Source organism: Phocoena phocoena, chromosome 17 (genome assembly GCF_963924675.1).
Source record: "Phocoena phocoena chromosome 17, mPhoPho1.1, whole genome shotgun sequence".
Lineage (NCBI taxonomy): Eukaryota > Metazoa > Chordata > Mammalia > Artiodactyla > Phocoenidae > Phocoena > Phocoena phocoena.
The window spans coordinates 78,716,130-78,738,993 of NC_089235.1; the positions used below are offsets into that span (position 1 = coordinate 78,716,130).

Here is a 22,864-nt window from a genome sequence, read left to right on the forward strand (position 1 = left end):
GTGCCACCCTCATGCTGCCGGGGGCACCCACAAGACAGTGGGCCTCTCGGTAGTGAGTGCCCAGATCCCTCTTCGGCCCCCGTCCCCCTGGATGGTACCACCACATCCACCTAGTGTCAGACCTGGGGCCACAGTGATGCGCCTGGGTGGTGCTGCCCTCTGAGGCCCGGGAGCGGCTGCTGACCTCTTTGCTGTCCTTGATGGCTGGCGGACATCACTGCCGATTGGCCTGCTGTGCTCTCGGGCCCCTTGGGGTGGTATCCGCATTGCCGTTGTCCTCTGGGCAAGGGGCCCAGGTCCCATCCCAGCTCCAGGGAAGGTGTGGGAGACAGATCTGGTCAGTCGGAGCCCCACATGCCCCTGTGGCCAAGGCAGTTGGTTCAGGGGTGGGCCTGTGAACTAAGCTGGGCCAATTAGAGCCAATAGACGTGCCCAGGATGGGAGTGTGTCCTGTGGTTGCTGGGGCCCCGCCCTTCTCTTCCGGGAGGACCCGCCCAGAGAAAAGCCAGGACCTGCGAGGTGGGAGGGGGGAGGGCTGAGGCTGCCGGAGCATCTTGACACAGCTGAGCATGAGCAGAAGGCCCCCTGGTGCTCCCCGTGAGGTGACAGCCGTCCTGTTCTCTGGGGCAGCCCTGTGTGAGACAGACATATGTCCCTGCTCCCCGGAGCCCCCGTTATATGGGGCACAGATGACAGCTGTAGCTGGGATGGGCTGGGGGAGAACACAGCACGGAGGGAGGAGGGCTGCTGTTTTAGAGAAGATGGTTGGGAGACCGCAGGAGGTGAGGCTACTGGGGGAAGAGCACCCCAGGAAGAGGGCGCAGCAGCCGCAAAGGTCCTGAGGCGGGAGTGTGCTGGGTTTGAGAAACGGCAGGAAGATGCTGAGGCTGGAGCAGAGGGTGTGCGTGGATGGTGGGGGCTTGTGGCAGGAACTGAGGTCCTGGAGGAGACAGGCACCCAGATGAGGAAGGACCAGAGGGCCACTGGAAGGGTTGGGCCCTTCTCAGAGTTAAAGGGGGAGGAAGCAGGGAGGGTTCTGAGCACAGGCGAGGTCTGACCTGACTTAGGGGTGGAGGGCAGTGGGGGGGTGGTAAGGGGGAGAAGGGGAGGCTGGACCTCATGGGGCGGGGGAGGGAAGCTGATGGACCAGGCAGTTCATCATAGCTTTCTCCTAACCCTCCTGTTTCTGGAAGGAGAACTTTTTAATAGCTTATTAGGGAAGATTCATGCATTTTGCATGGTTGATTTGAATAAAAAAGGAACTTGGTGCATATTCGAATTCAGAAGCAGTATGAGAGAAGTGACAGTTTTTTTCAGTGAGTGTCTTGGGGAGAGCTGTTAAAACTGGCAGCTTGTGTGAAGCTCATCATAATACCAACAAATGAAAAGAGGTCGCCCCGAGGCTTTTAAAGACTTGCTTAATGGATTTCTCCAGATATGCCGCAGTGCAGAGGAAGGCAAGCCTGCCAGCCCGGGCCATGACCCTCCCACAAGGGGCCAGTCCACACTGGTCAGGAGGGGGGTGGGGGGAGGCTGACAACTGTCCAGCACACCAGAGCGAAAACGTGCCAGGGTCCGGCGCCCTGTGCAAGGGAACCCGGAGGGCGTCTGCCTGCAGGGGCCGAGTGGCGGCTGGGCAGGCGTCCCTGCCGTCCCACGGGCTCTAGCTCAGCAATGCACAGACATTCTGTGTGGCTCAGAGGAGCCTCCTCTCCTGCCTCTGGTCCCCTCACCTGGCCTATTCCCGCTCAGCCTTTAGGGCTCGCCCTGCAGTCACCTCCTCCTGGAAGCCTGCCGTGGCTGCTTCCTCCTAAGCCTGGGTTTCCTGGGGTCCAGCTCCCCTGGCACCAACCTGGGTCAACTTAGGGGCCATCACTGGTGTGTGCAGAGCTTTTCAGTGTCCTTGTGCCCATTTTGCACATGAGGAAACTGAGGACTGGAGACAGGATGTGCTCTGATCAGGGCCCTGCCTCGTAACGGGGAGATGGTGCAGGTCAGGCCTGCCTAGTCCCATGGCCTTTCTGCCTGGTCGGGGGGAAGCATGGCCCTGCAAGACTGGAGGAGGCAGGGGGCACCGGGGCTCTCCAGTGTCAGTGACCGTGACGGCCCTCTTGTTTTCTGTGCTAGGTGTCTTTGGGCCTGCGTGCTGGGTGGAAGGGGCTGGAGGGGCAGGAGGGACCCTGGAATGATGGGGTGTGGGCGGGGAGGGCATAGTTGGGGGGTTTGATGACCTGCAACCCCCAGCTTTCAGAGACACCCCAGGGGGGCTGCCCTTGAGCACTGGGGAGGCCACACCAGTCCCATCTGACCCTAGCTGAGTGGGCTCAGAGGACTCTGGGAGATTCCAGAGTGAGGTCACCACCCACTTAGAAGTGGCACCTTTGCAGTGAGAAGGGCCTGGACTCAAATCCCTGCTCTGCCCCGTGCTGGCTGGGTGACCTTGGCCAAGTCACTTCACCTCTCGAGGGCAAAGCTGCCTCGAGGGGCTTAGGTGAGATGGCTCCCCAGGAGCGAGGGTGCACAGAGGGCCAAGGCTTCTATTCTACTCCCTGCGGGTGTCTATCACTCAGTCAGCACCTCTGTACTGGGCATCGTCACGGTCAGGCGACGTCCCGGGGTGCTGGGCAGAGACAGAACCAGTAAGAATCCTGGGCGTGACCCCCCTAGGGTTTGACTTGGGCAGCAAACGATGGTGCGTCAGACACTACCCCACGTGCGTACAGCAGGGCGGGAGGGGGCACGCCAGGAGGATGCATCTGGGAGGCCTCCGCTAAGAAGGGGGGTGCCTGCGGAGACCTGAGAGCAATGGGAGAGGCTGCAGCTCTGAGATGGTGGCCTGCGTGGTGTGTTCAGGGCCAGTGTGGGTGGCGTGGCCTGAGCAGCGGAGGGCAGGAGGACAGTGAGGTCGTGGGGCAGCATCACAACTTGTTGGGTGCCGTAAAGGTTTTGACGTGGGGGTCGCTGGAATGTTTGGAGTGGAGGAGAGACGTGATCCGACCTAGTTTTAAAGGACCACTCTGGCTGCTGGGACGGAGGGGCTGGAAACGGGCCAGGACGCGCAGTGAGAGCGCGTTATGTCCTAACTAGGGTGGTGGTGTCGGCGGCTGGGGGAGATGGAGGCAGGTGGACCGCAGGGCTTCCCAGAGGATGGGCTGAGGGGTGGAGAAGAGAGCCAAGGTGACACCGAGAGCTTTGGCCTGAAGCTGGAGGATGAATCGCCACGTCTGACACAGGAGCTGGCAAGACGAACAGGTGCAGAGCAGGGTCAGGGGGTGGCCTGGACGTGGCAAGTGGACACCCATTAGACATCCCTGTGCATCCGGCCAGGGAGAACATTCGGGAGGCGCCTGGGCTTAGGTGATATTTAAACCAGGGGGCTGGAAGTGGCCACCAGGGCAGGGAGTGTAAGTGAAGATGGGGCCTGAAGCTCAGCCCTGGGGCCCCTGCGTTAAGAAGACAGGGGCACAGGAAGAAGCAGCCAGGAGGCTGTGCAAGAGCGGCTGGGCTTGTGCAGGAGGAGCCAGGTGAGGGTGGGTTCTGGAAGCCAAGTCAGGAAAGTGTTCCCAGCCCAGGAATAAGCCCACGCAGACCTGGTCAATTGATTTACAACAAAGGAGCCAAGAACATGCAATGGGGAAAGGACAGTCTCTTCAACAAATGGTGCTGGGAAAACTGGGCAGCCACGTACGAAAGAATGCAACTGGACCTCTATCTTACAGCACACACAAAAATTAACTCGAAATGGATTAAAGACTTGAACATAAGACCTGAAACCATAAAACTCCTAGAAGAAAGCCTAGGTGGTAAGCTCCTTGACGTCAGTCTTGGCAATCATTTTTTTGGATCTGACACCGAAAGCAAAGGCAGCGAAAGCAAAAATCAACAAAGCGAGACAATATCAAACTAAAACGCTTCTGCACAGCAAAGGAAACCATCTACAAAATGAAAAGGCGACCTAGTGAATGGGAGAGAATATTTGCACATCGTATTTATGAAAAGGGGTTAATGTTCAAAATACTTGAAGCACACACACAACTCAATAGCAAAAACAAACAAACAAAAACTCCCCACACAATCCGATTAAAAAATGGGCAGAGGATCTGAGTAGACATTTTTCTAAGGAAGACATACAGGTGGCCAACAGGTACGGGAAGAGATGCTCAAGCATCACTCACCACGAGGAAAATGCAAGTCAAAACCCCAATGAGGTATCATCTCACACCTATTGTCAAAACGATAAGAACTAACAAGCGTTGGGAAGGATGTGGAGAAAAGGGAAGCCTTGTACACTGTTGGCGGGAATGTAGGTGCAGCCTTTATGGAAAGCAGTATGCAGATCCATCAACCACCACGTGATCCAGCAATCCCTCGGGAATTTATCTGAAAAATGCAAAAACACTAACTTGAAAAGATATATGCACCCCCACGTTCATAGCAGCATTATTTACAATTGCCAAGATATGGAAACAACCTATTTGCCCATCAGCACATGAATGGATAAAGAAGATGTAGCATATATATATATATATATATATATATATATAAAATGAAATATTATTCAGCCATAAGAAAGAAGGAAATCTTGCCATTTGAGACAACATCGATGGACCTTGAGGGCATTAGCTTTAGTGGAATAGGTCAGACAGAGGAAGAAAAATACCAAGTGATCTTGCTTACATGTGGAATCCAAAATGAAAACAAAACCCAAACCAAACAAACAAAAACTCAGCTCATATCTACGGAGAACATGCTGGTGGTTGCTAGAGGTGAGCAGGCAAGGTAAGCGAAATGGTGAAGAGGGTCAAAAGGTACAGACTTCCAGGTATAAGATAAGTCCCGGGGACGTAATGTGCGCACCGCGGCCGTAGCTGTTAACGCTGTATTGTATATTTGCAACTTGCTAAGAGAATAGCTCACCACGAGGACAAAAAAACCTGTAACTATGAATGATGATGATTGTTAACTAAACTTACTGTGGTGATCATTTCACCCCACCACCCCTCCCAAAAAAAAAGAAATAAGAAAGAGAAAGCGTTCCTAGGAGTGAGAGTGGTTGCCATGAAGACACACAGGAACCTGAAAGCATGTCAGAAAGTGACAGAAGCCAACCTGAAAAGGCTACGTATGGTATGATTCCAGCTCTGTGACATTCTGAAAAAGGGAAAACCATGTAGACAGTCAAAAGATCAGTGGTTGCCAGGGGTTTAGTGGGAGGGAGGGATGCATAGTCAGTGCACAGGGGGTTTGGGGGCAGTGAAACTAACCTGTATGATGCTGTAATAGTGAATGCTTGTCACTCACTGTACATTTGTCCAAATCCGTAGAATGTACATCCCCAAGAGTGAATTGTAATGTAAACTATAGACTTTAGTTAATAATAATATATCAATATCGGCTCATCAATTGTAACAAACATAGCACACTAAGGCAAGATGTTACCAAGAAAGGAGCCTGGCAGCGGAGGGAAGTAGATGGAACTTTGCACTTTGTGCTTAATTTTTCTGCAAACCTAAAACAGCTCCCAAAAAAGAAAAGTCTATTTAAAAAAATGGAAAGAGACATACAATGCAATACTAAAGAAAGGAAAACTGGTGTTGCTAGATTTAGATTAGAATAGACAATCAAGATCTAGAAATCTACATTAATATCAGGGTGGTGAAAAAAGGTCTCCAAAGACTACAAGCAGCGTGATACTCTTTACATAAAATTATTGAAACTACAAATAAAATGTTTTTAAGAATATGTTTAGATGCAATCTCATTATATAAAAAGAAAGCAAAAAAATGAGGGTGGATGAGCCAGGAGGATGGAAGCAGTGACGGTGGGCAGCCCTGTCCTTCGATGTAGTTCATAACTAGGGCCCTGGCTTTTGTACGGGTGACAGCTTCACAAGTGTGCATTCGATTACTGAGAAGAATCCTTGCTCTAAGTAAAGAACTAAATTAAAGCAGGCCATGCATAGAGCCGTGATGGACGAGTGTGACAAAGCAAGGATTATCCCTAGTCCAGCTTTGAGGGCCAGGGCAGTAAAAGCAGTTGCCCAAGGGTGAAAGAGGAAAAAGAGAAAACGAGGAAGCTGGGCAATGATTCTAAAAGTTATGTAGAAATGCAAAGGGCCAAGAATGGCCAAGACAGTCTTGCGGAAGGAGGAGGGGGAGGCCTTTCTGGATCAGGGGAGGTGAATTAATATAAAGTTGTAGGAATGAGAACCTTGGGTGTTGGCCTAGGCACAGATAAGCAGAGCAGTGCCAAGCAGGGAGAGCGCAAAGGCAGGTCCCTAGCACACAGCTCTTTTTTTAAAAAGAAATAATTTATTATTTTATGTTTATCTTTGGTTGCATTGGGTCTTTGTTGCTGCGTGCGGGCTTTCTCTAGTTGTGGCTCGTGGGCTCAGTAGTTGTGGCGTGTGGGCTTAGTTGCTCTGCGGCATGTGGGATCTTCCCGGACCAGGGCTCGAACCCATGTCTCCTGCATTGGCAGGCGAATTCTTAACCACTGCGTCACCAGGGAAGTACCTCAGCACACAAACCTTGACTACAGGGAGCAAGCACCCAGAGCTGCAAGAACAGGGTGGGGAACTCGATAAAGGATGCTGGACGTTTAGAAGAAACTGGAGCCCGATTAGCGCCTCCGTGATGTGGGTGGTTGGAGGGCTGAATGAGAAAGGCACACTCTAGGATTTTTATAAGGTAATGTCTGAGAATGAATGATGGAACTTGGAACTCCTTTTCATCAAAGGACCTAGTAAGGGAGCGAAAGGAAAGCTGCAAAGTGGGAGAAGATATTTAACATAGAATCAGCTGAGACCTTGTATCCAGATTACTGTACGTAAAGAATTCCTAGAAATCGATAAGAAAAGGAGGGACGACCCAACAGAAAAATGTGCAGGATACTTGAATAGGCATCACCAAAGACGCCGTTCCAATGGCCAAAAAGGGCATGAAAAGATGTACAACCTCCTTATTTAATCAGCAAAGTGAAAATTAACATGGAAATATGATTAATACTACCCACAAGATTGGCTAAAATTTTGATGGTTGACTAGAAAGTTGATGTTAAGTGTTCGTGAAGATGTAGAGCAACAGGAACTCTAAAAAATACTGTGGGAATGAGAGGCGGTTTAAGTACTTTAGAAACATTTTGCGTCATATGTTGGTGTTGGTGCCACGCCTACACTATGGAAACTGAATGCAGATGTGCCTCAGAGCACATGTATGACCACATTCACAGCAGCGTTAACCACAGACCTAAACCCAAATGTCCATCCATAGTAAGAAGGGTAACTGGTGTTCATAGGATGGGATCCTACACAGCAACCAAAATGAATGAACTCCAGCTCTGTGGAACATATCGGGAGGAGGCTTAAGCACAAGATGTTGAGGGAAAAAGCCAGATAACGAAAGAATACTGGGAGGGCTCATATCACACAATTCTGTTTATATTTTAGGACACGCCACCATTATTTCACGCACAACTAAGAACGAAAAGGTATCCAAGATGGGAGTCTAACAGGGGCCCCACCAAAAAGGTTGGACCCCAAGGGCTGTGTGTACAGTGTAAATGTGGTAAAGCAAAACAAAAGGAAATAAAACCCCCGCCTTGCAGAAAGAACAGCAAGAAAACCGGTGCTCACTGAGCACACCGTGGGGAAGGAGGATGGCGCTCCTGAATCCAAACCACAAAACCTACCTTGGGGTCTGAATCGCACCCCCATTGTGCCCCCCACCAAACACCCTCCAGCAGAGACTTTTACATTTGAAGCGGTCTCAGGGTGAGACTGCCCCCAGGGGACTGAGAACCCTACATCATTCCAGGCGTAAGGCACCATCAATGTAAAATGTGCTCCTACTTCATAGATGTTGATGTGTGGAAAATGTGCTTCTTAGAACTGAGGAAATAAGGTATAAATTCCCATACAGATAAAACTGAACTATAGACCTGGGCAGCTGAGGACAACGGTGGCTGCCTGGGTCCCCGCCCCCCCCCCCCCGCAACCTCTCAAAATTTCCTTGAAAAACAACACAGCAGGAAGAAGAGAAAAGTAAAACCACACAATGTGACCTCAGAGAACACCCAGACTTCAACACAGTATAAGCAGAAGAGAGCTATGCCAGCCCCGGCCTGCAGTCTCTCACACTCCCACCCCACCCCTGTTCCACCATGAGGCTCTGTGGCAGATAAAAGGAGGATGAGAGAAACTATGGAGAGGAGAGGAGACAGGACCTGGCAACAGGGCTCAGAATTTATCTAAATCGCCTTCAGGAAGACAAAGTCCATCTTAAGTCTGAAAATATGAAACAATAAAGAAGAAAGACACCAACTAAACCAGAGCACTGACCACAAGAAAGGGACTGAAAAGAATGTTCATTTGAAGGGCGGCATTCAACACACACAGCTTTGGGGAGAAAAAAGGGGCAAAAAAGAAAGAAGTACGCTTTGAAATTGGTTGGTGAAAGGTAATGGCACAAAAAGGAAAAATTTAAGGTCCTACAAGGGAAAAAGGACACCCCATACTGGAGGATACATAATCCTTTCACCTACCACCAAAACTAAAAATCTGCTAAGTTACCTGGACTTTGGTATACTGACAGAAGAGGGTGCCATTGAACTTGAAATTCTACAAAACAGTCTAATAGTGTTGTATATAAACAGGAGAAAAATTAATAGACCCATAGAGTTACTGCAAAAACTCCTGGAAAACAAAAGCACACATCCAGGGCTTCCCTGGTGGCTCAGTGGTTGAGAGTCCGCCTGCCAATGCAGTGGACACGGGTTCGTGCCCCAGTCCGGGAAGATCCCACATGCCGTGGAGCAGCTGGGCCCGTGAGCCATGGCCGCTGAGCCTGCGCGTCCGGAGCCTGTGCTCCCCAACGGGAGAGGCCACAAGAGTGAGAGGGCCGCGTACGGCAGAAAAAAAAAAAAGCACACATCCAATGAGAAAATTCCTCCTCTGGAAAACAACCATGATTCAGATAAAAGTGTAAGACAACACCCCACATGCAGGCCAATAAACTCAAGCAAGCCTTTAAAGATATGAAAAACCACCTTGAATTATAAATTCAAAAAGGACCAAAAAAAAAAAAAAGCCTCTAGTAAGAAAGGAAAAGGGAGTTGATTGAATTCAGATGTGAAAAAAAGAATTCAAGGTGCTCAAGAGAGAGAAGACTCAAATGAAAATTAGAAAGGGGCATTGAGGAAAAGTAGAAAGACCACCAAGAGAATAAAGATGAATTTAAGAGAAGTAAAAACGGTCACAGAGAAAGTAGGAGAAATGGAAGACAGGCAAGGAAAGACTAGCATTTGAATTACTGGAGTCTCTGAAGAAGAAAAACAACAATGGAACAGCACTACTATTTAAAACTATAACCAAGAGAGAAATAGGTGGGGGAGATAAAGAGGTACAAACGTCCAGTTACAAAATAAATAAATCACAGGGATGAAACATACAGTGTTGGGAACACAGTCAATAATAATGTAATATTTTTGTGTGGTGACATATGGTAACTAGACTTATCATGGTGATCATTTTGAAATGTATAGAAATATAGAATCACTATTTTGTGCACCAGGAACTAACACAGTGTTGCAGGTCAATTATACTTCAAAACAAACAAACAAACAAACTCATAGAAAGAGAGACCAGATTTGTGGCTACCAGAGGTAGGGGTTGGGGGAGGGGGAATTAGATGGAGGTGGTCAAAAGGTATAAACTTTCAGTCATAAGATAAAGAAGTACTAGGGATGTAATGTACACCGTGATTAATAGAATGAACACTGCTGCGCGTTATATATGAAACTTGTTAAGAGAGTGAATCCTGAGTTCTCATCACAAGGAAAAAAATTTCTTTTTCTTTTATTTTGTATCTACATGCCATGGTGAATGCTTGCTAAACTTACTGTGGTCATCATTTCATGATCTATGTAAAGTCAAATCATTCTGTTGTACACCTTAGACTTATCCAGTGCTGTATGTCCAATTATGTCTCAATAAAGCTGGAAGAAAAAAATTACAACCCAGAGAACTTTCCAGAAACAATAACAACAAAAGACTTAAATCTACATATTCAAAAGACTCACCGGGTACCTGGGAAAATTAACACAGAATGATCAATTCTGAGACATTTCTTAGTAAAATTGTTATATCTCAAAGGTAAAGAAAAAAGTTCCAAGGTCTCCAGACAAAAAGATCAAATAGGGCTTCCCTGGTGGCGCAGTGGTTGAGAGTCCGCCTGCCGATGCAGGGGACACGGGTTCGTGCCCCGGTCTGGGAAGATCCCACATGCCGCGGAGCGGCTGGGCCCGTGAGCCATGGCCGCTGAGCCTGCGCGTCCGGAGCCTGTCCTCCGCAACGGGAGAGGCCACAACAGTGAGAGGCCCGCGTAACGCATAAAAAAAAAAAAAAAAAAAAAAAAAAAAAAAAAAAAAAAAAAAAAAAGATCAAATAACTTACAAAGGCAAAAAAAAAAAATTTTTTTTCATCAGACTTTTCAAAAACAAAGCAAGGCAACAATTGAGCAGCATTTAAAAAATACTTAGAGACTTCCCTGGCAGTCCAGTGGTTAACACTCTGTGTTCCCAATGCAGGGGACACGGGTTTAATCCCTGGTCTGGGAAGTAGGATAGCTGTCCTTCATAAAAGAACCTAGGGTGTTCTGAATCCATGAACCTTCTTGAGGAATCTGTCAGAGGATGAGCTTTGTCAAGCTAAGAGATGACTAGAAATCTTTGGCAAAGGGACTTAGGGTGAGTGTGTGTACTCGCTCAAAACAAATGTAAGGAGGAAGGTGGATGACTACACTGCAAATTTTGAAGTGTGCAAATGAAAACATAGAAGGAGAAGGGACGAATAATCTCACTGGTTGTTATATGGGCAATGGATGGGAGTTTAAGGATATCAATAAAAATGGGTAAACCAGATATTAAAAGGTTAAATAAGAAAACAAGGGACTAAGGGCATTAAAATCGGTTAGGAGTACAAACGTAGCAGCTAGAACAAAAATACAACCCTTCCTAAATTAAAAAAACAACTAAAGATCAAAGAATACACGTCATAGAAAAAAAACCCAGCAAATAAAACACATGCAATTACAAAATATTATGACAGAGTTGAGATTCAGCATATCAGTCATATTGATAAATGTGAATGGACTTAACTCACCTATTAAAATAAAAAGATTTTCAATTTGGATTACAGATCAAGACCAAACTATATGCTATATATAGGATGATACCTAAAGCAAATGGATTCTGAAATGTTAAAATAAAAGCATGGGCAAATCCATACTGGGCAAATGGGAAAAAATAGGAGAGAAGAGGCAGTGATCCTGATAAGAAAGTTCAAGCCCTCAAAGCATTAAATGTGACAAGGCAGGGCACTTTTTAATGCTGGCAGTCACAATTCGTAAAGAAGATATAACACTTATGAATATGTGCACCATATAACATTATGAACCTTATGAAGTAAAAACCTTATGAAGTAAAAACTACAGGAGATGGAAGGATACATAGATAGAAACACATTAATAATAGGAGACATTAACACACCATTCTCGGTACAAGACAGATCAAATGGACACAAATTAAGTGAGGAGGTAGAAGACCTAAACAACACAATCAGTAAAGTAAATCTTACAGGTATATAGCAAGTCCTACACCTGATAATAGAAAAAAACACCTTTTCAAGTGCCCATAGAATCTGGGGTGTTACCACGAATAACTGCTCTGACCTTGAGTGTCTGGGTGGGTCAGCTCACTCTGGAGAGTGGCTGTGCCCCAGTGGCTCTGGCCTCCATAAGCTGCCCACCCCCTACCTACTGTGGCCTGCACTGGCTCAGGTCCCTAGCCCTGCCCAGTAGGGTGTTGCTGTCTGATCTCTCCCCCGTCACTGTCCCGCTGGTACCAAGCCTGAGCTGTGAGGTTGCTGTTTGATGCTGAGCGAGGTCCTGTGTGGGGTTGGGGAGCCTACCAGAGGCTGGAGATGATGTGGATGGCCTGTTGGTGGGTCGACGTGCACAGCATGTCCTGGGGCTCCTTCTCCATCAGAAGCTGGAAATCCCAGGTGAAGGCTGAGTCACTCACGCCTGGGCCTACCTCACTTCCGCCACCAAGTCTCAACCCTGCCTAAAGACCTTGGTGCCCAGCACCCCTGTGACCCACAGGATTATGCCCTAGATCCTCACCTACCCAGGCGGGTCTCTGTGGCCCCCACTTAGAACTCTAGAGCATAGACTTTAGAATAGACAGGTCATGTCTGAATCCTGGCTACCCCCATACGAGTTGCATGACCTTGGGCAAGTCTCCCAACTGCCCTGAGCTTCTTTTATTCACAGAAACCATGATGCTGTTGCCCTCGTGTTACACATGAAGCAAGGAAGGAGAGGCAGAGTGTCTGAGTCACGGCAGGGGCTCAGTAAATGAGAACTGTTAGTATTTTTATTATCACTATATAATCGTCCATCACTTTTGTGTTTCCTCCACTACCCCAGGGATTCCGTGAGGCCCAAATCTCTAGTAACTAGTGGTGTGAGCTAGGTCAGTATTAGCAGAATGGATGGTGCTGACCTTTCTGGGTCTCAGCCACATCGGCTGTGCAGTGCACGTAACTGGCCAGCTCAGGGTCCCTGTAGGAACGACGTCATGTGGGGGCCATGGATGTGCTTCCAGGTGTGAAAGCCTGTGAGGGGCTTGTACACGCTCTAGAAATCCAATCAGCCCAACCTTTTCCAGTGGGTGCCTCTCATGAATGTTGCTGCTCTGAGGGAGGTGCCCCCTCTGTCCCGGGAAGCCCTTCCTCTGCCCCAGGACCTTGCACTCACCATCAGACACTCGAAGAGCTCAGAGACCCGGGAGAGCTCGTAGCTTTGGGCGCCCTCGTTGCGGCTGACAGCCCCCACCAGCATGAGGATGGCCGTGAGGAAGCTCTGCTTCAGGGTTTCGTCCTGGCAAGGGGGCGGGGGCGGGGCGTGGGAACACCTGAGGGGCAGGAGAGCCGTGGTCACATGTGGCAGCAGGGCCTCCGGCTCTGGGGCCACGTAGCTGGGTGTTTTTTTGACGCGGGAACCGGTGCTTTTGTTTAACAATGCGAACACGTGGATGATTGCCTGTAAGAAGCTCAGTGTTCAGCTTCTCGTGACGTGTGGCCACGCCAGGCCCAAAGGCCTCAAGTGTGCGGTGGTCTCACAGGGCTGCATAGCCCCTCAGAGTTACCAGGGTGGAAGCCCCTGGTGCAGGGTGCAGAGTCAGGGGACCGTCATCACAGGCTGTGATGGGCAGTCACCCGGACTTCCAATTCCCCCGAGTGAGAGCCCAGGGTTTTCTTTAAGGGGGGCGGTGGAGGGAGGGGGTCCTCACGAAAGCCCATGAAGCCTTAGGTGGGAACGATGGAGTAGGAGCCCAGGGTGTGGGGGGGGAGTGGGGAGGTGGGCTTCAAGGCCCTGGAAGGTCTGGAATTCTCAGACCCCGGTTCTGGCGGGCTCCGGGGGCCGCGGGGGGTCACACGCAGGAGTTGTAGTGGAAGAAGAAAATCATCCGTGAGAAGACGTTGTCCACCCATGGGAGGATGCGGGCCTTGTCCTCGTCCGCCCTCTGGCCACAGGCCAGGGGGAAGGTGATGCTCGCCCACCTCCACCTCATGTCCTCCGAGTTCTGGGCACAGAACAGCAGGCGCATTCTTAACCACTGTGCCACCAGGGAAGTCCTCGTCCGCATTTTTGCATGCATTCTCAAGTTCACTTCTCTATTTCTGCTCTGAATTTTATTATTTCATTTCTGCTGCTTGGTTTCAGTTTTCTTAAAAAAAATTAATTTATTTTTTATATAACAGGTCCTTATTAGTTAGCTATTTTATACATATGTGTATATATGTCCATCCCACTCTCCCAATTCAGTTTAACTCGCTCTTCTTTCTCCAGTTTCCTCAGGTGGATCTTTGGGAGGGAATGAGTCTGCCTAGTACAGGTTGTTTCCAGTTTGAGGCTCTTATGAGTAAGGCTGCCGGGAACATGCCTGTATGTGTAATTTTGTGTACGAATGTTTCATGCCTCTGGGGTTAATACCTAAAAGTGGAACTGGTGAGTCATAACTGTCTAAGACAATGTCGATTTTCCAAGGAGGTTTCACCATCCCACCAGCAGTGTGAGTTTCCCCGCCAGCATTTGGTCGAGTCTTTCTCTTTCCTTTGAGCTCTGTCCTAGGTGGGTAGTGGCAGCTCCCGGGTTTTAATTGACATTTCACTGAGGATTCAAGATGTTGACTGTTGTTTCTTTGGCTTTTGGTCATTCATACGCCTTCCTTTGTGACATACCTATTTAAATCTTTTATTCACTTTTGCAGTTGGTCTGTTTGTCTTTTTCTCCCTGATTTTGTAAGAGTTCTTCATGTATTCCGAATACAGTCCCTTGTCAGATATATGTCTTGTGAATATTTTCTCCATGTCTGTGGCTTCCCTTTTTTCACTTTCCTCATAGTATTGTTTGATGAGCAGAAGCTTTAATTTAGATGAAATCTAATTAATCTATTTTTTTTTCTTTTTATGATAAGTGCTTTCTGGGTCCTAAGAAATATTTACCTACCCCAAGGTTGGCGAGATTGTCTCCTGTGTTTTCTTCTAGAAGTGTTTTCGTTTTTTTATATTTAGGCCTTGGGTCCATCTCAAAATTAGTATTTGTGAATGGTTAGAGACAGGCATTAAAGTTCCTTTTTCCCCCTAGATACGCAATTGTTGTAAAACCATTTGTTCAAAAGACTCCCCATTGAATTGCTTTGGTACCATCGTAAAAGAAATTAATCGACCATATAAGTGTGGTTTTATATTGGAGTTTCTATTCTGTTCCATTGATTTATTTGTTTAATCTCTGTCAGTTCTCACTGTCTTGTGGACTATAGCTATATAGGAAATCTTGAAATCAGGTAGTGTAATTGTTCTTTTTCAAGATTGTTTTGGCTATTCTAGGTCCTTTGAAATTTCCATATAAATTTTTAACTTATAGATTATGTTTAATTTTATAATAAAGTTAGTTAGGATTTTGATTGGCATCGCATTGAATCTATAAATCAATTTTGGGAGAATTGACATCTTAACATTATTGACTCCTGTTATCCATGATCATATAGCTCCATTTATTTAGGTTTTCTTTAATTTCTTTCTGCAATGTTTGTAAAGGTCTTGCACATATTTTGTTAAATTTATCTGAGTCTTTTATGTTTTTCATGTGGCTGTGTCATTGTGTTTTTAAACCTTACTTTCCAATTGTCCGTTGTTAGTATATAGAAATTCAATTGACATTTGCATATTGATTTTGTATCCTGAGATCTAGCTAAATTCAATTATTAGTAATTAATAGTTTTAGCATTAAAAAAAAAAACTTTTGTGAGATTTTCTGTGTATGCAATTATGTTGTCTGCAAAGAAAGATGGTTTTACATTTTCCATTGCAATCTGTGTCTGTGTTCCCGTTCCTCTTACCTTACGGCATTGGTTAGGACTTCAGTGCAACGTTGACCAGAAGTGGAGAGGGTGGACATCTTTGCCTTATTCTGATCTTAGCAGGAAGGTGTCCATTTATTTGTCACTAGGTATGTTAGTTGTAGGGTTTTCATAGATGTCAGTTTCCTCCTATTCCTACTTTGTTGAGAGCCTTTCTCTTTGTGATATTGTGATTTGTAATAAAAATATATATTTGGTCTTCATCTCTATTTTCATCTGGCACAGAACTTCTAAAACCCTTTCCTAAGTGATTAGAGCAGTAAAGGTGTCTTTTGTTGTTCGTAACAAGCCCGGTTCCACTTTTGGAAAGCCCTTAGGTAACCACAGGATGGGGGCAAGTTGCCAGGGGAACCAATCATGGTTAGAGGGTTGGAACTTTCATTCACTCCTCAACTTTCAGAGAGGGGAGAGGGGCTAGAGATTGACTTTAATCCCCAGTGGCCAGTGATTTCATTAATCGTGCCTATTAACGAAGCCTCCGTTAAAAGCCCCAAAGGACTGGGATCTGAGAAATTTCATGTGCTGAACATGTGTGGACTTTTTGTATATTGCCGGATTTATTTTGCTAATATTTTGTTAAAGACTTTTGAGTCCATCTTCATGAAGGATATTGCTCTGTAGTTTTGTTGTAATGTCTTTGTCTGGCTTTGGTGTCAGAGTTGTGCTGGCCTTATGAAAACATTTTGGAAGTGTTTCTTCTTCCTCTATTTCCTGAGAGAATTTGGATAGAATTGGTATTACTTCTGCCTTAACTTGTGATAGAAAATTAACCAGAAAAGTATCTGGGCCTGGAGTTTTCTTTGTGGGAAGGTTTATAAAATATGATTCCAGTTTCTTTAATACAGGACTTCTCAGACTTTCTGTTTCTTCTCGCGTCAGTTTGGTAGTTTGTGTTTTCTAAGGAGTTAGTCTATTCAATCGAAATTGCCTAATTTATTGGAATCGTATTTTATTACCATCCCATATTAAAGGATGTGCAGTGATATTCTTTCTTTGCTGTTACTGAATATTTTTTATTTTCTTGATCAGCCTATCAAGGAGATTATCATTGTATCAATCTTTCTGAATAACCTGCTTTTGGTTTTATTCACTCTCTACTGCTTGTCCGTTTAAAAAATTTCTTTGATTTTTACTCTACTTTTTATTATTTTCTTCCCTCTACTTACTTTGGGCTTAATTTGCACTTTCGGAGATAGTTTCTTAAAATGGAGGTTTAGGAAATAGATTTTATACACTTTTTTCTTTTCTAATATAGGCATTAAAAATATAACTTTCTTCTAAGCATTGTTTTTTGTTGAACCCCACAGATTTTCAAAATTTCATATTGTGTTTTACTTATCATTCAGTTCAAAGTATTTTTTAATTTCCTTTGTGATTTCTTCTTTGACCTACGGAGTATCTAAGAGTGTGGTCTAACTTCCAAATATTTGGAATTTTTCCAGATGTATTTTTGCTATCCTTCTGTAATTGATGTTCTGGGCAGAGAATGTACTCTGTTTGATTTCAGTCCTTTTAAATTTATTGAAACTTGATATATGGCCCAGCAAATGATCTATCTTGGTGAATGTTCTATTTACATTTGAAAGGAACATCAATTAGATCAATTTGGTTAATTACGTTGTTCAAGTCTTCTGTGTCCTTGTGATTTTCTGTCTCATTTTTCTATTAAGTACTTGTACTGCTGCTGCTGCTGGTGTTATTTCCACTAAATGCCATTTAATTGCTACTATTCTGCTGCTGCTATATGATGATAATAACTAATGTAGGGAGTGAGGGCTTCCTGTCTGTCTGGCACAGTGCCAAACACTACGTGGATTATTTCCTGTCATCTCACAATGAACATTTGAGGTTGGTAATTTTACCCCCATTTGACAGACGAGGAAACTAAGGTACGGAGAGGCAAAGTAGGTCACCCGACATGCAGCTGTGATTGGTTGAATCTGGACTTAAACCCAGGTCTGCCAGGGCCCCATGTCCCTTTTCCCGGCCACACAAAGCCTTCACGTGGTGTGTGGTCGGAGATGGACCAGCATGACACCCATCCTCCGCTGTGGCAACTTCAGTCCACGCCGACCTCTTCTTTCCTCCCTTGGTCTCAGATCTGGCCTCTGCATCCTCTCTGGGCCCCTCAGTCACAGATCCAGCCCCCAGGGTGGGTGGGAAGGACACTTACTCTGTGCCAGGTGCCTAGAGACCAAGGTTCAAATCCCAACTCCACAGAGACCAGTCCCATGACTGTCGTCAAGTCCCCTCCCCTCCAAGCCTGTTGCTCATCTGTAACAGCCTCGCCCTGCCTCCCCCTCTGTCCCCTCCCTCCCCCTCCCTCCCTGATCTCCTCCCTCCTCCCAGGGCTGAGCGGGTGCCTCCCATCCCCCATCATCCCGGCAGAAGGCCTTGTGGCAGAGCTCCCTCCCTACCTGGGCCAGCTGCTCTTCCCAGGAAGCCTTCCCTCTCTCCTTGAAGATTTCCTCTGTGGGATGGAGGACGGGTCCCTGGAGGCCAGACCTGATGTCCATGGCCAGGACCGGGTCTTGGGCTCCATCTCCCCCATCCCTTGGACACGACTGATGTCCTGCCTCTGCCCATTCTGGCTCCATCGGGGAGGCGAGCTCGGAGGATGGCGAGCCGGACTTGGGCTCAGGGTCCAGAAAGCTGGTCTGGAGTTGTGGCCCTGCCACACTTGCTGTGTGACCTCAGGTAGGTCACGTTCCCTCTCTGGACCTCAGGCTCACCAATGGTAAATGGAGGGTTCCCTCTGGGCATGGTTGCTTGGGATGTACTTGGGTCCCCTCAAGGGTGGGAAAACGAGGCTCAGAGAGGGGCACATTGGGAGGCTGCAAAGCTTTTACGGAACTTTGGAAACCCAACCTCAGGGGGAGCGGCTGCTTCAGGGATGGCTCTGGGGGTTTCAGAAGTCACCCAAGGCAAAGAGGGACCTCCACCCAGCCTGCCAGCCCCAGGCACAGGGTGCAAAGCTGAGCCAAGAGTCCACTCTCCCAAGCACGGCCTCTGAGGCCTCCCCGCCGGCTTCCTTGCAGAGAGCAGGGCCTGCCACCCCCCTTTCCTCCCCGTGACCTCAACCCCTCGCCGAGGCTGCTGACCAGCTCCTCCCTAAGGCCCTGAGGTGTACTCACACCACTCCCTCCTCAAACTCCTACTCATCCCTCAAGGCATGGCTCAGACTTGGCTGCCTGCTCCGGGAAGCCCTCCCTTATGGCCACCAGGGCCGCCCGGTACCTCCCCCGCTGGGCAGAAGTGAGCTCAGCTCATGCTTGTGAATGGATGAATGAGTGAGGGATGAGAGTTGGCGCGTGCCTGCCTGGGAGGCTGTGAGCTCCTGAGGGCAGAGCCGGGCACGTGACAGGCGCTCAGTGTTTGCTGTCTTGCATTAGCTGAGCCTCAGGCTGGCAAGACCCTTCCCTGTAAGTCCTCTCTGGGGGTTCTCAGAGACCCCTGCTATCCAGGCGGTCCTTCCAGTGGCTCAGAGGCAGCGGCTGCTGAGGAAACACAGAGACCTGGACCCCACAGGCCCAGGACGTGCGGCTGGGTGACCCAGGCCCGTCGCACAGCCTCTGTGAGCTTGGCCTCCCCGTCTGCCATTGATCCGGGGAGAGGACCACGTGGCAGGGCAGGCCTGCCTCCTGGGCTTCCTCGCTCCGTCCCGAGTCTGTCCAGGCCTGTTGTCGAAATGCTGACAGCAGGAGCACAGGCTAGTGGGGATGGGCAGCTCGGCTAGCCGCTGGTGCCCTACCCTGGGAGTCCCGAAGTGGCCCAGGCTGGCCGAGGGGAGGTGGGCTGCGGGAGTGCTCAGGCCATAGCCCATGGCCCTCCGGCACGGGGATGCTTCACTGTTGCACAGCCTGCGTGTGTCCCACGGATCAGCAGCCCTGCATGCCCCCTCCTGCTCTCTCCTCATGACCTCCCCCTCCACCTGCTGGCCTGGGGACAGAGGGTGGCCAAGCCCAGGCCCTGAGCACGGGACATACCATTAGAGGTCAGGACGCCCATCACGTAGAGGAGGCTGCGGTGCAGGAAGACGCCCGACAGGACCTCGGTCTCCAGGTGCTGGGCCACCAGCTGCCAACAGTGCCTGCAGGTGGCCACCAGCACGTTGCTGGCCGCGTCCCGGTAGCCCTGCTCCAGCTCCCGGGTGCGGGCAGGAAGGAAGAGTGGTCTGGTTTGGTGGGCAGCGCGGCTACCGTCCACCCAGTTTTTCGATAGAAAACTGAGACCGAGGAAGGCCGACATGCATAGCTGGCAGGTGAAGATCAGGTCCAATCTCAGGCTCAGAGCTGCACGTGCCTGTCAGCATCCCCGGTCCTCTGACTGGTCCAAGACCCATTGTCATTCTTGCTTCTGAGCCTTTGCTCGTGCTGTACCTCCTGCCTGCCTTACGGGTCCCACTTTCCCTTGTCTATGCAAACCCTAGCCCTGCATTTGGTGGCATCTGAAAGTGAGGGGGTCTCTGGTCTCTCCCCACGTGACGCTGGTCCCTGTGATGCTGTTTGATCATCCTATGAAATTGTTATATCATTTATAAAATTTTTAAAATTTATTTATTTGTTTTATTTATTTATTTTTGTCTGTGTTGGGTGTTTGTTGCTGTGCGCGGGCTTTCTCTAGTTGAGGTGAGCGGGGGCTACTCTTCGTTGTGGTGCGAGGGCTCCTCGTTGCGGTGACTTCTCTTGTTGTGGAGCACGGGCTCTAGGGCACGCGGGCTTCAGTAGTTGTGCCACGTGGGCTCAGTAGTTGTGGCTCGCGGGCTCTAGAGCGCAGGCTCAGTACTTGTGGCGCAAGGGCTTAGTTGCTCCGCAGCATGTGGGATCTTCCCCGATCAGGGCTCAAACGCGTGTCCCCTGCACTGGCAGGTGGAGTCTTTTTTTTCTGTGGTACGCGGGCCTCTCACCGTTGTGGCCTCTCCCGTTGCGGAGCACAGGCTCTGGATGTGCAGGCTCAGCGGCCATGGCTCACGGGCTTAGTTGCTCTGTGGCATGTGGGATCTTCCCGGACCAGGGCTTGAACCCGTGTCTCCTGCACTGGCAGGCGGATTCTTAACCGCTGAGCCACCAGGGAAGCCCCTCCATTCATTCTTTTATTCACTCATTCATTAAAAAGCCAGACAGAGCTTTCCCCCAATCATCTACCCAACCATCCATCCCCTGTGACTTTAGGCAAATCATTTCCCTTCCCTAAGCCTCAGTTTCCTCATCTCTGGGGATCATAATAATCTTATCGAGAGACTGTTCAGAGGATGGTGCACACGTATCCGTCCACTTTCCTCCCTTCCCCCTTGGCTCATTGGACACATGAGATTGACTTGCCCCAAATCATGGTGCTGCTGTCTGGAGGAACCAAGGTTTGATCCCCCTTTGGGGTCCAGCCCTTCCCCTTGCTCCCCACGACTGCCCTGAGTGGCCCGAGCAGCTCCCACCTCCAGGTTGTCTACAAAGTAGTCATGATGGTTTCCAGCACCAGGTTGGGGTCCCCGTGAGCCACGTTCTTGATTTTCTCGATGACGTACTTCAGGTGGAGGGGTTCTGAACTATTCAGGTCCCGGAGTGTCTTGAAGCAGATGGTTAAAGCAGATGGCAAGAAAGTGTGAGGATCGGTGTGCTGTAGGAATGTCACATTGTGCTAACAGGGCTGGGTGGGCAGCAAAAGGGTAGGGCTGGGAATGGGAAACAGTGATCTGAAAGGGAGGACTGGGAACTGAACACACTGGGAAATCCTGGGCCTCCTGACTGTTCTGTCAGTCCTTCCGGGGCTCAAGGTAGGATGAGAAGCAAGAAAGCAAGCAGGGAATGCATCCTTGTTCATCCATACGTATTTCCATCCATTCACTGATTCATCCTCCTTTTCATGCATCCATTTACCCATTCATCTATCACCCACCTATCCATCAATCCATCCATTAATAAACGTATCCATCTATCTACCCATCCACTCATAAATTCATCTATTCATCCATCTACCCACTCTTCATCCATTTAAAAATTCATCTACCCATCCATCCATTTATCCATCCATCCACCCATCCCTCTGTCCCTCCATCTATTCATTCCTTCATCCTTTCATCCTCCATCCAGTCACCCAACATTCAATGATGTTCATTCACTGTGTGGTCACAGGGCTGTGTGTGCGGCTTAAAGGGGAGTCAAGGCCCAGCTCTGTTCTGAAGGAGCCTCCAGCCCAAGGGAGCCCTACCCAGTATTGGTGGACTTCAGTTCTCTGGGGGAGTTGTATAAAAGGCCCTGGGCACACAGAGAGGGGAGGGGTGATAAATCCTGACTAAGGTGGAGAGTCGGGACTGTCTTCTCAGAGGAGCTGGCACTTTAACTTGGCCTAGAAGGATGAGGGCAAGTCATCCTTTGAATGAGGGGAAAAGCATTCCAGTGAGAGGGCCAGGGGTAAGCTGAGGTTCTAAGGTGTGAAAGGTGCTGGAGGAGAGTGGAGGGTGATGGGTGAGGGAAGGCATTTTGGATGGTGCCTCAGGAGACTTGAAAAGGCCAAGGAGGATGGGCAGGAGTCTCTGCTGAAAGCTGCCTATGTCCACACTTCTTGACACCCCAAGGTCCCAGAGAGTGGACTTCCTCTGGCCCTCGTCACCAGGACTTCTTTGGGTGGAGGGACTGAGGGGGCCTGCTGGAACCTGACTGCCCTGCCTGAGTCCCGGGGCCAGTGGTCACCTGCGCTGTAGGCTTCCTCCATCAATGTCTTGTGTTCCTTGGGCACCAGGGCGGCCTGGTTGCTCTGTGACTTGCAGAGCAGGATGGTGGTGGGGTGCATCCATCTGTCCCTGGGGGCAGAATCCTGGGGCACATTTATGTAAGACTGGTTCTTCGTGGATTCAGAGATGTGGGCGGAGATTCTGAAACAGAAAAGGGGTTCCTGGGTGTATGCATCTGGGTGCCCTTGTGTGCGTTCATGGATGCAGGTGCAGTAGATGCCGAGAGCCACCTTGGTCTGGATCAGGCTTGGCAACATTTTTCCATGCACCCACCCTTCTGTTTAATAGACTGACTGAATCCTGGGAGGAGGGCATGGGTCTGGAGGCCCAAGGGACACGGTTGAATGGGCAGCATCACCTGTGGGCCTGGTGGGGCCTTGTTTCCCAGCAAGTGTTGGTGGGACAGACATGGCTGGCAGGAATTAGAGGGCTCAGGGTATGGCAACCGCTCTTAATACTAATATTAAGAGGACCAAGCCCTCTTAATATTGAACTATGAAATGTGTGTCAGATAAAGTCACTCAGAATCCTCCCATGGTTTCCCTCTGCACTCAGAGAAAAACCCAAAGTCCTAAGAATGATGAAGATGACACTGGTGCTTCCATCCAAATGGAGCCACAAGGACAAGATTCACCCTCCTGCCTTACATAACTG

General features: G+C 48.7%; 1 protein-coding gene across 1 annotated transcript in view; it reads right to left on the reverse strand.

Annotated features, from left to right (window-relative positions):
• The window catches only part of LOC136136933 (maestro heat-like repeat family member 5), a 33,271-nt gene extending 10,804 nt beyond the window's left edge, over positions 1-22,467 (reverse strand). Inside the window, 8 exon segments of the mRNA XM_065895157.1 lie at positions 11,966-12,045; positions 12,816-12,938; positions 13,498-13,644; positions 17,901-17,953; positions 19,470-19,737; positions 20,915-20,943; positions 20,946-21,059; positions 22,170-22,467. Coding sequence (XP_065751229.1) covers positions 11,966-12,045; positions 12,816-12,938; positions 13,498-13,644; positions 17,901-17,953; positions 19,470-19,737; positions 20,915-20,943; positions 20,946-21,059; positions 22,170-22,467 — 1,112 coding nt within the window.
• Between the last annotated feature and the right edge of the window lie 397 nt (positions 22,468-22,864).